General features: G+C 44.7%; 1 protein-coding gene across 3 annotated transcripts in view; it reads left to right on the forward strand.

Moving 5' to 3' along the window:
- Nucleotides 1–14,856, forward strand: part of inpp4b (inositol polyphosphate-4-phosphatase type II B) — a 161,679-nt gene that overhangs the window by 40,834 nt on the left and 105,989 nt on the right. For all 3 annotated transcript variants that reach the window (XM_066679299.1, XM_066679298.1, XM_066679297.1), the window contains exon 3: nucleotides 9,886–9,994. In XM_066679299.1, the coding sequence (XP_066535396.1) occupies nucleotides 9,938–9,994 (57 nt within the window). In that variant the 5' untranslated portion in view covers nucleotides 9,886–9,937. The remainder of the gene's footprint in view (nucleotides 1–9,885; nucleotides 9,995–14,856) is intronic.

A 14,856-nucleotide genomic window follows, 5' to 3' on the forward strand; every position in this document is an offset into this window, starting at 1 on the left:
AATACACTGTTGAAAAAAATGGTGAAAAACTGTCAAACCATGACAGAAAACGACTGAAAACTTGTGAAGTTTGAATAGTTTTTGTAACAGTCAGCTGTGTAATCATAATTTTTTGCATTTTCTGTCTGGAAGAATATATTATTCCAATGATAAATAACAGACTGTAATATTTTGCATTTATTTTGTGAAAAACACATTTAAAAAATGATGTACTTCTTTCTCATTGAAACTGTATATTTTATGGTGAAAATCTGGCAACCAGAGCCTTCAGTATCTGAGCGTAAATTTTACAGATATATTTTCTTACTATGCAAACTCCACTACCAACTGAGGCCAACCCTGGGGCACATGGGCAGCGCTCTAATCCTCTGGCCAGTGGCCCTCCCGGACTGCTGTCTGTGCTTACTTTGCAGCGGTTTGGTTTACTTGCATACTGAGTGTGTAAGTGTACACACTCTCCTCTTATTAATAGTGCCCTCTCTGCCAATTCACTCCATTAAGACATCAGCAGTCTTTAAAAAAGCCATCAAGCGTGTGACAGGCCGTTTGATTGGTCCTATCGACCGCTCAGGCAGATTGAATCAAACAGGCTTATTGTGTGAAGACATGGCGTGAGTAAACCGCGCCACCCCCCCCAGCTCCGAAACAATAGAATGAAGGCAGCGAAGATAGTATTTGGAGCTGACAAACGCTCTCCCGTCCCCCCGGCCAGAGTCTACTTTTCAGTCACCTTTGATAGAGTCAAGGCTTATGTTTATCATGGGTTTTAAGGTAGTCTCAGCCTCAGAAGTACATGACAGAACTTCACAGTGAGGCGGCACGGTGGTGCAGCGGGTAGTGTGTCGCAGTCACACAGCTCCAGGGACCTGGAGGTTGTGGGTTCAAGTCCCGCTCCGGGTGACTGTCTGTAAGGAGTGTGGTGTGTTCTTCCTGTGTCTGCATGGGTTTCCTCCGGGTGACTGTCTGTGAGGAGTGTGGTGTGATCTCCCAGTGTCCGCGTGGGTTTCCTCCGGGTGCTCCGATTTCCTCCCACGCTCCAAAAACACATGTTGGTAGTGTGTTGGTAGGTGGATTGGCGACTCAAAAGTGTCCGTAGGTGTGTGAGTGAATGTGTGTGTGTGTGTGTTGCCCTCTGAAGGACTGGTGACCCCTCCAGGGTGTATTCCCGCCTTGCGCCCAATGATTCCAGGTAGGCTCTGGACCCACCACGACCCTGAACTGGATAAAGGTTACAGATAATGAATGAATGAACTTCACACTGGTCTGTATTTTGGTTGTAGTACCATTTTACTACAACCAAATACGTGTCACTGAACAAGGACTCTGAGGTTGGTCATATCACAAGTCAGTACACCCAGTGAGTGGTCATGTCCAGTGATGAAGCCTGAGAACCTCTGGCAGCAGACAGAAGTCTGGATTGTGAGATTCCTTGGTTACTGACCGCTTGCAGTGGGTCATCAATTTTACATGGATGAGTGTAAAAATAGCATGGTTTTCTCTCCTTGTCTAAATTCATGAATGGTTGGCGAATGATCCTTGTGCATGTTTTTGAGTGTGTGTGTGTGTGTGTGTGTGTGTTTAGAAGAGACTGGACGTCGTCCAAAGCTTCCATCTGCTTGGCTGCTCTCTTGGCGATTCACACCGTTCCTGCTCTTTCATGGAGCCTGTGGCGGCGTCCCTGTTGATGGAGTCAAGCGGCCAAATGCAATTATTGCTGACTCTCTCTCTCTCTCTCTCTCTCTCTCTGTTTTCCTCTTTCCTTTTTTTCTCCCTCAAATACACTTCTTTCACTTTGTATATTGCTTTCTCTTTCTTCATCTCTTTTTTCTCTGCCTCCAACTCTCTCTCTCTCTCTCTCTCTCTCTCTGTTCCTCACCTGATACTTATTAAATTCAGTCAGCTCTCACACTCTTTCCCTTTCTCTTTTCAGATTTCTTTTTCTTTCTCTCTACCTCTCTCTCTCTCTCTCTCTCTCTCTCTCCCTCTCTCTCTATCCATCTTAGTCTCTCTTTCTCGGTCAGACACCGTGCTGCTGTATTCTCTCCATCATTACAGACTTATCATAACATCTGTCCTCAATAAGAAGCGTCTATATTTAGCTCTGTCCAGCCTTTATGTAGGGCAAGAATATTAGCCAGACTCTTGGGCAGACAGAGACATATGGAGGCCCATTGTGGACACATGGGAAAGAGGGAGAGAGAGAGGGAGAAAAGGAGGACGGGGAAATATGGAGGCAGGAAGATGCTGTGCACAATATCACATTTTACAACACTCAATAATATGTCTAAAATGTTCTCTCTATCTCTCTCCTTCCTTTTCCTCTATCCCCTTCTCAACTCCTCCTTCCTCCATTTTCCTTCGCTCTTTCTCTCCCTCCCTCTTCCCACTTCATTCTTTCCCTCCTTGTTTCTGTCTCTTTCACTTTCTCTCTTTCTACTCCCATCCTCTTCCTTCATATTTCCCATCTCCTTTTATATTCTCTCTCTCTCTCTCTCTCTCTCTCTTTCTCTCTCTCTCTCTCGACTTTGTAATAGTCATTGACCTCTCTTCTGATTGGCTGCCAATTTTTGCCTCTAATCAAAAAGGAATCTGAGCTGAAACATTCCTTAAAGCTTCGGTGGGAGTGGGTGGGGCTTAACTGCTGAAGGCAGAAGAGGTAGATGTTAATTGTGATGTCATAATAGCTTATTTAATACTTCCCAAAGTTATACAGTACTGTACCTCACAACATTGTACACTGTGTTGTAGATGCTGCTGGTATCATGCTAAAAGCAGATGCAGCTTTGCTTCTATTGGGGATGTTAGGCGTGTGATGTGTTTGTTTGACTGTATTCAGTCTTGTGTCAGCATGTGGTCCGTGTGTGGTCCATGGAGAGCCACAGACCCCTGCTGAGTGTCTGTGGAATTCAGGATGTAATTGTGACCTGAAACAGTGATTTGCAAGGAGGGGGTCACTTTGCTGGACCCCCAGGTGTGAGTGTGCTGATGAGTTTTTTGGGGCCGCAGTATAATCAGCAGCAGAGCTTATTCTCAACATATTTGAAAGTCAAAAAAAAAAAAAAAAAAAAAAAAAATATATATATATATATATATATATATATATATATATATATATATATATATATATTATATATAAAGTATTGGTACTGTAAGTATTATAAGGATGTATATAGCATTTTTCCACTGGGCAGTGTCCATTTCCCCTGGTGTAACAGACCCATTAAAGGGGGCGGACAGTATAAAAACATTATATTATGATCATATTATTCCCTGTGTGACACTAATGTAAACACTAAACACAAAAGAGAGGGCACAATGGAGGGGCTTTAATGAATGGCTAAAGCTATCCTTCTGATCATATACAGCCAACCAATCAGAGCTGTCTGTATTATTTTTCACTGTTAGAGACTCAATCCTGTGGCTTTCAGTTCAACACTAAGGTTATAAAGTGATATAAAGAGATAATAGTCCTTTTGGATTTTAAAATAGTGGTTGTGTTGGTGTGAGCCCAGTAACGATTTTGTGCTGATTGTATTTAACCATCCATATATTCCAGGTCAGTGCACACGGACCCCCAGCACAAGGGGTAACCAAATTCTATTTGAGTGCTCCTCAGTGATCATTTGGCAAAGGAACAAAGCACATGATCATGGATTTGAAATCATACCAAGCTATACTAATCAGCCCAGTGGAAAAATACCTGTTTTTGATATGAGGCACTGAACAGCACCCCCTTTTGTAGCAGTTCGTAAGTGTGAGTGAGTATGTGAACGAGTGAGTTCCAAGCCAGTTTAAAGGTGCTTCTCCTTGCATCACACAACTCATACAAACCGTACACAGGAGTGCGTGACTGGGTGAGTGAGTGAAATTTTCTACAAGTATGAGTGACCAGGTGACTAGGTGAGTGTGTGATGCCCTCTGATGGACTGGTGCCATTTCCTGCCATGTATTCAATGGTTCTGGCTCCACCACAATTCATTTATTGACACATTCATTCATTCATTCATTCATTATCTGTAACCCTTATCCAGTTCAGGGTCGCGGCTGGGACCAGAGCCTACCTGGAATCATTGGGCGCAAGGCAGGAACACACCCTGGAGCGCCAGTCATTCACAGGGCAACACACACTCACACCTACGGACACTTTTTGAGTAGCCTATCCACCTTTTAAAGTGTGTATCAAAGTGGATGCGGGAGCACCCGGAGGAAACCCATACAGACACAGGGAGAATACAACAAACTCCTCAAAGACGGTCACCTGCAGCTGTTTTGAGTTCTATATTTTGAAACAGTTAATTAAAAAAATCACATTTACACTGTTTTCTGAGCTGAAATGTAGCAGATCACTTAGGACACTGCTGTTGTTTGAAGCTGGGGTCTTTGCTGACAACAAGTAGATAACAATAATATGTATTAATATTCTATATATAAATCCTCAAAGACTTGTGTGTTAAGTTATTAATCTCACAAAGTCTAGCCTGGTTTCTGACACTGTTAGATACAAACATGGACTTCCACAAAACTAATTAACAACTTGTGCCGTTTTTTTTATATCTGGCATTTATTTTCCAGTTTTAACCCCAAATTATCTCCAATTTATTCTGATTCCACTTTAGTCTGACAGCTAAAACTCCACCAATTATACACAGTGCCACCAGCCTGGGAGGGCAAGGACAAGCACATACTTTATCCAAGAGATCAGAAACCAACGACCAATTAATTTCAAACTGCTGAAATTACAATGCCACTGGAGAGCTCAACACGCTTGCAGGAGAACTGATCAGCTAATAGACGCCTGTGGCAGTATTTTGATGAGCAAAATGGATGGCCATAACAACCCAGGGAGAGTGAGGACAACTGTGCTCTCTGGGACACATGGTCTCAGATGGTAGAGGCAACACTCGGGATGTAACCAGAGATCTGGCTTCTTAGCTTCTTCCTTTCAAACTGAAAAAACGGTACACAACAGCAGAGCTGATAAAAGAAGTAGAAGGAGAAGAATTGGAAGAAAAGAAAGCTGTGGTTTCAGCTGAACACAAGTGATGTGTGCAGGTCCCTCATAGGGAATCGTGTGGTCTAAAAGATGGGGAGCTGATTTATGGATCTGCCTTCACACGACCCACTGCAGCCCCCACTTGTGCCCACCGGATTATCCTTGCAGCATTTCTGTCATATGCTAGCAGGTGTGTGTGGGTGTGCGTGTTTGCATTTATACTAGGTTTCACTCACATTGTGGGGACCGAAATCTGTCAACACACTCATAACATGGGGATTAGTCTTACTTTGTTGGGAAAACAAGCTGGGCCCCACAACGTACATTAAATGTAAACGTGAAAAGATGTTTGAAGGTTAGGGCTTGTGTGTAAGGGATAGTCTTAGGCAAGTAGCAGTTTCTTAAAGTTAGGGTAAGACTCCATGAAAATTAATGTAAAAATTGTAATGTCCCCACAAGACATGGAAACAAACGTGTGGTGGGGGAGGGGTGGGGTGCGGGGATCACTCAAGCAGGTGGACTCATCTGTCCAGGTGTGTTTTCATGCCGCACTGCTCGTTTGACATGCCACAGTCCTTTGAGCTCACGGTGCGACTGGGATTCAATCTTAAAGACTAATGTTCCTGTGTGACAAAACCACATTAATCCATTCCTCCACCTGAGACTCTGAACACCAACACAACCATTTATTTTTCACCTGCCTCACACTGCTCTTAACACACTCAGAACATGACGTTCAGACCACTATACACTCATTATACCTCTACAATTCTTTATTCGTAATGTCCTCTGTTTAAACACTGCTCTTTGTTTGTTTGACTCTGGTGTCGACCAGAGGAGGATGAGTTCTCCTTTTGAATCTTCTCGAGGGTTTAACATGCCATGGTTGCTTTTCCAACTCTAACTTTGGGATAGGACCCTGTGAATCTGCTGTGTGACAACTCCCGTTGTAAAAATACTTGTGGGAAAGTAAATGTAATTTAATCAAATTATGGATAATTGATAATAATAGTGTTCTCCCCGTATCTGCGTGGGTTTCCTCCGGGTGACTGTCTGTGAGGAGTGTGGTGTGTTCTCCCTGTGTCTGCGTGGGTTTCCTCCGCGTGACTGTCTGTGAGGAGTGTGGTGTGTTCTCTCTGTTTCTGCGTGGGTTTCCTCTGAGTGACTGTCTGTGAGGAGTGTGGTGTGTTCTCTCTGTGTCTGCGTGGGTTTCCTCTGAGTGACTGTCTGTGAGGAGTGTGGTGTGTTCTCCCTGTGTCTGCGTGGGTTTCCTCCAAGTGACTGTCTGTGAGGAGTATGGTGTGTTCTCTCTGTGTCTGCGTGGGTTTCCTCCGAGTGACTGTCTGTGAGGAGTGTGGTGTGTTCTCTCTGTGTCTGCGTGGGTTTCCTCCGAGTGACTGTCTGTGAGGAGTGTGGTCTGTTCTCTCTGTGTCTGCGTGGGTTTCCTCCGAGTGACTGTCTGTGAGGAGTGTGGTGTGTTCTCTCTGTGTCTGCGTGGGTTTCCTCCGAGTGACTGTCTGTGAGGAGTGTGGTGTGTTCTCTCTGTGTCTGCGTGGGTTTCCTCCGGGTGACTGTCTGTCAGGAGTGTGGTGTGTTCTCCCTGTGTCTGCGTGGGTTCCTCCCACAGTCCAAAAACACACGTTGGTAGGTGGATTGGCGACTCAAAAAGTATCCGTAGATGTGAGTGTGTGAGTGAATGTGTGTGTGTGTGTGTGTGTGTTGCCCTGTGAAGGACTGGCGCCCCCTCCAGGGTGTATTCCCGCCTTGCGCCCAATGATTCCAGGTAGGCTCTGGACCCACCGTGACCCTGAACAGGATAAGGGTTACAGATAATGAATGAATGAATGAATGAATGATAATAATAATAATAATACAATTTTATTATTTCCAGAATACTCAAAGACACTATACAGTATAAGAGCACATGAAAACATCCTAAGAGTTACAGGGAGAAAACAGCAGGGTAAAGCACACCAACATAATAAAATAACAAAGCAGTGAGACACTAAAAAAAATAAGATTACACATAAAAACATGATAAGTCTTGATGGACAGAGTGAGGTATAGTGGGCAGATTTATTAAGAGAACAGATATGAAGACAGACCAGTTGATAAAAATAGAGATAGACACCATATACACAGATGACAGGTAGACATGTATTAAAGAACTGCCGCTTAATCTATTTCCTGGTCGCGTTGAACACTAGGTATTTTAATCTTACATTAGAGCTTCAAAATGATTGTGATGTTTAAACAGAGCCACTGTCTTTGCTCCTCTGGGCTTAGCACTGCAAAATCTGCATTATGTAAATTTTGGAGGAGGGTAGGAATCAACACACGCCCCCAACGGTACACTCTTCACCTGTAGGGGGAGCCCAGGAGCAAAATCCTTTAACAGGTGTTCCTTTAACAGGTCTGTAGACACTTAAAAAGAAGCAGCACTTATAGTTGACAAAATGTGTACTTGAATGCGAGTAAGTATTTGCATATGATACGAAGGAAGTCGTAATTGAGATTTTATGGCACTTTGCACGTTGAATAATCCTCATTTCTCTCTCACTTTATCCCTGGAACAAGTGTGTGCCATGTTTGTAAGTGGTGCGAAACCATGTGGAAACGGCTCCTTGACATGGAGCGCTCGTCCGCTAAGTAATTGCTTCCCGAATTATTCTCGAGTCGCGCCAAGCTCTCGTTCCTTTTGTCACTTTAACAAAGCTCCCTGATTAACTGTTGTCATAAAGGGACCAGGGGCCAATTAGATTTGTGGAAGATAGGGCTATGGACGGGGCAATCTGCCGGCAGGGCGGAGAAGGAGAGGGGGCGGTGCCTCAAAGTTAATTTAAGGTCAATCACAGCGCCTGGCTGTCTGCTTTCTGCCTGTTGCAATTCTGCAAGAAGACTCTGGCTTGATTTGCTAGCGTGTAAACCTACATTCAGGGGCTGGCGCTAATCATGTCAAACAAACCTGTAGGGCGGCACCCTTTAATCAGCGCTAAAAGATTCGGAGGACGAAGGGGAAGAAAGTGAGCCTCGGGAAGTTTCGCCACAGTTTCTTCGGCCACCCCCAGCCTCTTAGAGACACGTATCAATTACCTTAACAAGACAGCAGCAGCTTCGCCTGAGGCTTTTACACAAGATTGCATTGTGGCACCACTTGCAGACTCATGAACTAGCGGCATCTGTGCTGCCTATTAGTTCACCATGACTGTAAAACGTGATGTATGGCAACCTCAGGCTCCCAGGACAATTATCGAGGAGGTGAAGCAGAGGACGTTTGCTCAAAGTCAGTGTTTGGCTGTGGCATTAGCGAGAAACTCCAGGAGTTGGCTGGAGAACTGCATTCTAGTCTCCTTCCATTTATCCCACTGAGGAATGGCAGCAGTGTGGGATCGGATGTCTTCAATCTATCAGCCACTTTGCTCTTCCAGGGAGACTGGAGGACTGAGATGAAGCCAGATTGTGTCTTTTTAGAGTTCCTCCGCTCCTCTGCCTCCACCGATGGGACAGAAACGACTTCACTGTCAGGCCTCCGGCACGGACACAACGGACCTGTTAGCATTTAGCATTATCACACTGTTTCTTCACTGTAAATACTTTGAGGGTCTTAAACTTGTATCCCATGAAAACTTTGGATACATGACTCAACTTTTAAACTCAGAGCAGATTATAAACAGACTAGGTACTTTTTTCAGCTACAAACTACACAACTGGGGATAATACATTACATGACCCCAAACTCTCAAATCAAACAAGCCACTCTCGTTCCCTGTGAGACAAAGATAAACATGAAGTACAGTGACTTGCTGCAGTTATTTTTGCACTGCAATTTGTGTAGAGCTAAAAAGAAATAAAAGTATGTGTAAATAATGGGATATAGATGGGTAATCATGGTCAGCATGGTCTCTACACACTGCGGTGGGAGCTGGGGATAAGCAGAATAGCAGTCTTGAGGTCTGTGTTCCACCTCAAATGGTTCAGAAGAATATCACATATGCAGTAGTAGCCAGATTCACGATGTAGTTGCTGCGTCATTTAAGGTGGAATAGAAAATGAGAATAAAATAAAGGTGCAATAAAGGCTGTAACTGCTTATGTAGCCCACTGTGTTGTTTAATTCATGGGCAACTATTTGGAGACATGTGCATCCAGCACTATGTAATGTCTTGTAGTTTTCTATGCTCTGAATTTTTAATTCGTCATCCACTGTAGAGCTCCATTGCATGTGTGGACAACAGGTCTGAATCGAGCCCCTCACATATGACCTGGCTGTCCGTCCGACTGTCAACTCAGACTGCACTAGAGTCTGCAGGCTAAAGACAACTAGCTCAGACACGGTCTGACTGAAAAATCAGGGTTAAAATTGGCCTAAAAGCCCCACTAAATGTAGTGTAACCCTAGCTTTAGGACACTGTATCCACATTAGGATTCGGTATAATGGCAGCATGAGTTCAATAATAAAAACATTTCCAAGTTTTGTTGCAATCCTTCTTTAAAAACCGTCCACACTGACAAGACTCTGCAGTCTTTTCTCGGAAAACCACCACATGATCCAAGAGTTCTGAGGCATTCCAGAGCAGCTCACAGCTTAATTAGCTTCTGTAAAGGTGCGGAGTAATTAAAGCCAATCAATCCCAGTAATTGGAGGCTGTTTGCTTTCCCTTGTGCAGTCCGTTTTTCCTCATTTCCAGTAGTCCGCCTCCAAGACATGGATTCACGGCTGAGGATTAGCCAACATGTTAGCTTCTAATAGGAGAAACACAACAGTCTGGATGTGGTCAGCGTGCAGTGTGGGTGCACTGGGAATGGCATATGGTCAGAAGTGCTGGAAAACAAAACACACACACACACACACCAATTTGCCTAATTTATTTCTCTTATTTCTGTGTTTGTCAGGACGGCAGATGATTCGGCAGCTGTGGGGACGGTGGTGGTGTGTCGGCTGAAGATGGGGGAGATCGAGGATGGCGAGGTGGACCACATCACTGCTGACACACACCAGAAGGTAACACACACCCAGATGATAGGGCTGCAAAATATCACATATCATTTTTTAAAGGAAGCCTAGGTAAGCTTCATATTTTTTGCTCCTGGGCTCCCCCTACAGCCACAGAGTGTAATTCACTCTCCTGAAGTCAAGGGGGAGGTAGAGGCAGGAGGGTGGTTTCCTACCCTCCTCTAAAATGTACATATTCTGGAGTAGCAATGACAGACACTCTACTCCCCATGCTACAGATCAGTGAAGCATCACACAGCATCACAGCAAAATAATGACCTCCTTATGTGGGATCACTAGAGTCAGTGTCATGCTATCACTGAAGCTCACCATGCTTGGAGGTGCCTGAGATGGTTAGCATCATGCTAAATGATGAAGGGATAGAATGGGCCCAGAGTGAGTGACTTCTGGCCTTAAATGTCTAAGGTATTGGATTCACAGTCTCTCAAAGACAGGACTAAATATCGGACACTTACACATCTCAGCAGCTACACATTTATTTATATTTGGATCAATCAAAATAAAGTTAGCAAGGCAGGTATAGACCTGAGTGTTGCTAATAAAGGACAGATTAGCCTGTTAGCAGCTCAAGACAACACAAGCTTGTGTATGTGTCCTTGTTAATCCTCTGTGGAGTGTAAAGCTGCACCTGCACAGACAGAGAGGAGTGTGAAGCAGGAGGAGAACAGATGCCGTGTTTTCAGAGTGCCTCATGCTATGGGACTGCTACATGCTAAAAACAAAGTTGTATGTATTAATTGTTTGGTGTTTGGTAAATTGCCTGAAACTGTTGTCTGGATAATTTTGGTGTGTAACTCGAGGCATTTCATTTCATCTCTTTTGTCATTGAATATAACAGGCACAGTGCTCTGTATGTTTCTGAAATTGACTTGAATTATTGATTTAGCTTGTGGCACACTGGTACAACAGTGATCTTGTGGTGCCTGGGGGATCTGTCCTAGCTTTGGAAACTGTCTGTGTTGAGCTTAATGTACTTTGCCACACAGCCACTGGGGGGGTTACATTAGTCAGTGCCCTCCTAGTGCCAGTTTGGGTGGCCAGACATCCGTCGGACAGTCCTTAATAATTCTACTGGTCAAATGTTGCCGTTTTTATCGGTTACACAAAATATTCCGATAATAAATATGTTTTATTCCATACTGGATATATGACATCAAGGTTAGCCAACAAACTCCACAAGGTCTGCCCTCAAATGGCATCAGTGAGATATTGTAACTGCCTCACACAACGTTGTGAAAATGCCAAAAAAGAAAAACTACTTATAGCTCTGAGTCGTCAGCACAGCATTCTTTCATTCTGAAGAGCAGGAAAAATGAATTTCATGCCCCAAGATTGTGTGTGCCTATATATTCTCAATTCCATGCAGCAATGCTCACACAGAGCGTGTGTTGTCAGTGATGAGCACAGCATGGAGAAATGAAAGGATACGTCTCGAGGTAGAGAGTGTCAAGGCAGGGCTTCAGATCTGTGTGAACCCTGCAGATGGGTGTGTGGATATGTTCCACACGTTCATGGCCAATAGCAAACTTGTGGAGACAGTGTGGAAAGTACTAAACTACCGCAAATAAGCATCAAGTTTGGTGAGTAAACCAATGAAACAGACTTCTTGTTCAAACTTTTGAACGCTTATAAAGGTCATGGTTATGATTTGGTGTGTTGTGGTAGTTGTAGTTATGCTTCCCTTTTTCTTGTATGTTGCCTTTCTTTTTGGGGTAATGAAAGAGCCCACCCTAGCGACTGTGCCATGTCCTGGTGGACATAAAAAACATTAAAAATATATGAATCTCAAATGGGCGGCACGGTGGTGCAGCAGGTAGTGTCGCAGTCACACAGCTCCAGGGACCTGGAGGTTGTGGGTTTGATTCCCGCTCCGGGTGACTGTCTGTGAGGAGTGTGGTGTGTTCTCCCTGTGTCTGCGTGGATTTCCTCCGGGTGCTCCGGTTTCCAACCACAGTCCAAAAACACATGTTGGTAGGTGGATTGGCGACTCCAAACTGTTCATAGGTGTGAGTGTGTGAGTGAATGTGTGAGTGTGTGTTGCCCTGTGAAGGACTGGTGCCCCCTCCAGGGTGTATTCCCGCCTTGCGCCCAATGATTCCAGGTAGGCTCTGGATCCACCGCGACCCTGAATTGGATAAGCGGTTACAGATAATGAATGAATTAATTAATCTCAAGTGGCTCCATACTCACTACATAGTGCACTACACAGCAGTTTAAATACTGGCTCTAGCATCCAAACAGTTATGAAATATCAATGTGCAATGCAGCAATATTAAAAGTGCCTAGAGGTCAACATTTTGGAATGATTGGGATAAACTGGAATAATTCCGCTTTGTAATGAAGTCTACAGTTACTCAGAGCTCAGGAACCACTGATGATGACCACTATACTGTTATCATGTCATATTGTCCAGCCCTAAGAGGTCCTCAGCACTGCAGTATCCCTTCACTACCGTTTTTACTCTTTTTCGCTTCATACTCCCTTCGCTAACACACCTCTTTGTCTCAGGAAAGGTTTATTAATGAGCTCATTAGCAGGACTGAGTGTGTTAGAGCAGGGTGCTGCTGGAGCAGAGCTGAAAAACATTGTACCTGTGAAGTACTGCGTGGTAAACTACAGCATCTGAGAGAACAGCACTTACTCATGCTTGTTTGCTCTTTGTGACCTCAGTATATTTTACAGCTCATTGCCTCATGCAGGGCCTTGGATGAGATGGGCAAGGTGTGGGCTCTATAGTGGTCCTACGGTTCATCTTTCCCTGGATGATTCTACAGCTTTGTTAAAGCTGACTGTTATTATTATTTTAATGGATATTGGAGTGAATACGTCCTCTCAGGCTGAACTGGGAGATAAACTTTATACTGTGTTTCTAGTACACGGAATCTGTGTCTACTTGCACTACAAAGGGCCCAGTCACTGAACTCAGAGGAACTCCTATCTGAAAGAACAGAATGACCTTGCACTTAAAGGAGCCAGCCAGACTAGTCCTGTGGGTGCGCAATCAGACCAGATAGATTAACATAACCTGCTAAAAGATACAGACACCTGTTGTCATAGTGTGATGGGGTGTGAGGCCTTTCGCTAAATTATTTGACCCTTTGGCTGATGACTGTTCGATTTGTTCAAATCCCAGCAAAAATCCATTCAGAAAAGTCCTGTGGTAAAACTAATCCAGCTCAAATAATTAGCTTCATCAGCAGCAGAAATGGACTGGACCTCCGTTTGTCTGTGTTCTTCTCCAGCAGTGCGAGGAGTTTCGGTGTGGAGTTCCTGCTCTGACACTGATTTAGCTGGTGTTTAGCTGGTGAAAGCTTTGATCATCAAGTTTGTTAAACTGGAAAAACTCCAACCTGGGCAGAGCCTCAGCCCTTTGGCTGTGTGTGTGTCAGAGAGAGAGAGAAACACACACCCATCCTTACTAGTGTGTGTCAGGGGGAATGGAGCAGGACTTTGCTGATGGGCGATGTGTCGTCCTGCTCGTCCCGTCTCACAGAGTAACTGATACTGACACTCTCTACTCTCTACATCACCGCTCCATATATCATGAGAGAGAGAGAGAGAGAGAGAGAGAGAGAGAGAGGGAATAGAGAGAGAGAGAGAGAGAGGGGGATAGAGAGAGAGAGAGGGAGGAGAGAGAGAGGGAGAGAGAGAATAGAGAGAGGGGGGGAGGGGAGAGAGAGAGAGAGAGAGAGAGAGAGAGAGAGAGAGGGGGAATAGAGAGGGGGGGATAGAGAGAGAGAGAGGGAGAGAGAGAGGGCGGGAATAGAGAGAGAGAGAGAGAGAGAGAGAGAGAGAGAGAGAGAGAATAGAGAGAGAGAAGCTGTGTTTTTTTCTGAACCACACCTGTCTGTCCATCATTACCCGAAACACAGCCCTCCCCGTCTGTGTCTAAGACGTATGTACTGTAGCTGAATTGAAGATGAGAGATGTTATTTTGCCATGACTGCTTCTGTAAATCTACACCGACTGCTCCATTCTGTTTGTAGCATGTGGTTTATTCTGTAGAAACCCGCAAGCTGCTAATCCATTTGTTGTGTTGTGTGCCACAGAAAGTCAATGTTTAGGTTGAAAAGTGTACATAGTTAGATATGTCACTAACATAGACACGATCAGTGATTCCCAAAGTGTGTGTGTGTGGGGGGGGGGGGCTATTGCGGCGGTGGGGGGGGGGGTGGGGGGGTGTCGTAGCAAGGTAGAGGAGTGAGATGCATAATACATGTCACTGTTAATTCTGCTGTAAAGGTGATTGATGCCTTTGTTTTGATCAGTAAGAGGTTGCAGATTTGAGTTACGATGTTTAATATCAGTTCCATCAGAAACTGGAAGCAAAAGACTGGTATGAGTGTGTCATGCTCAAAAAGTGTGTGTGTGAGAAACCGTCCACATCCTCAGTGCTCAGCTGTTCACCGACACAGTGGAAAAGAGCCTTTCTTCACTTCCCAGTGTGTGAATTGCCCTGGAATTTAGGAAGTTTGTTAGACTTCCCCTTTTTAAAGGGCCTATGTGTTGTCAGGTCTGATCTATGTGTCATGACTATTCATTGCCATTGTCCGTTACACACCATTGTCCTTTACTCCTCCTCCTCTCTGAGTTGAGGATCGGTCAGCAGCGTCCGAGCACTGGTCCGGCTGATCCGAGGTTGGTGAGTGATGTGATGAGCGGTGAAGGCTCTTCCTTCACACCCTCTGAGCTGATGTACACGGTTTAGGTGAAGTGATGGGGAGTGAAGGCTGAGCAGCGGGGGAGGTCTGAATGGGGGTCTGTGTTTGATCTGATTTGCTGTGAGAGTTGCTCTATTTCTGCTCTGTTTGCGGACTGTGCTTCAGCAGCAGAGCCACGGCCTTCAGCAC

Source organism: Hoplias malabaricus, chromosome 8 (assembly GCF_029633855.1).
Source record: "Hoplias malabaricus isolate fHopMal1 chromosome 8, fHopMal1.hap1, whole genome shotgun sequence".
NCBI classification, from domain to species: domain Eukaryota; kingdom Metazoa; phylum Chordata; class Actinopteri; order Characiformes; family Erythrinidae; genus Hoplias; species Hoplias malabaricus.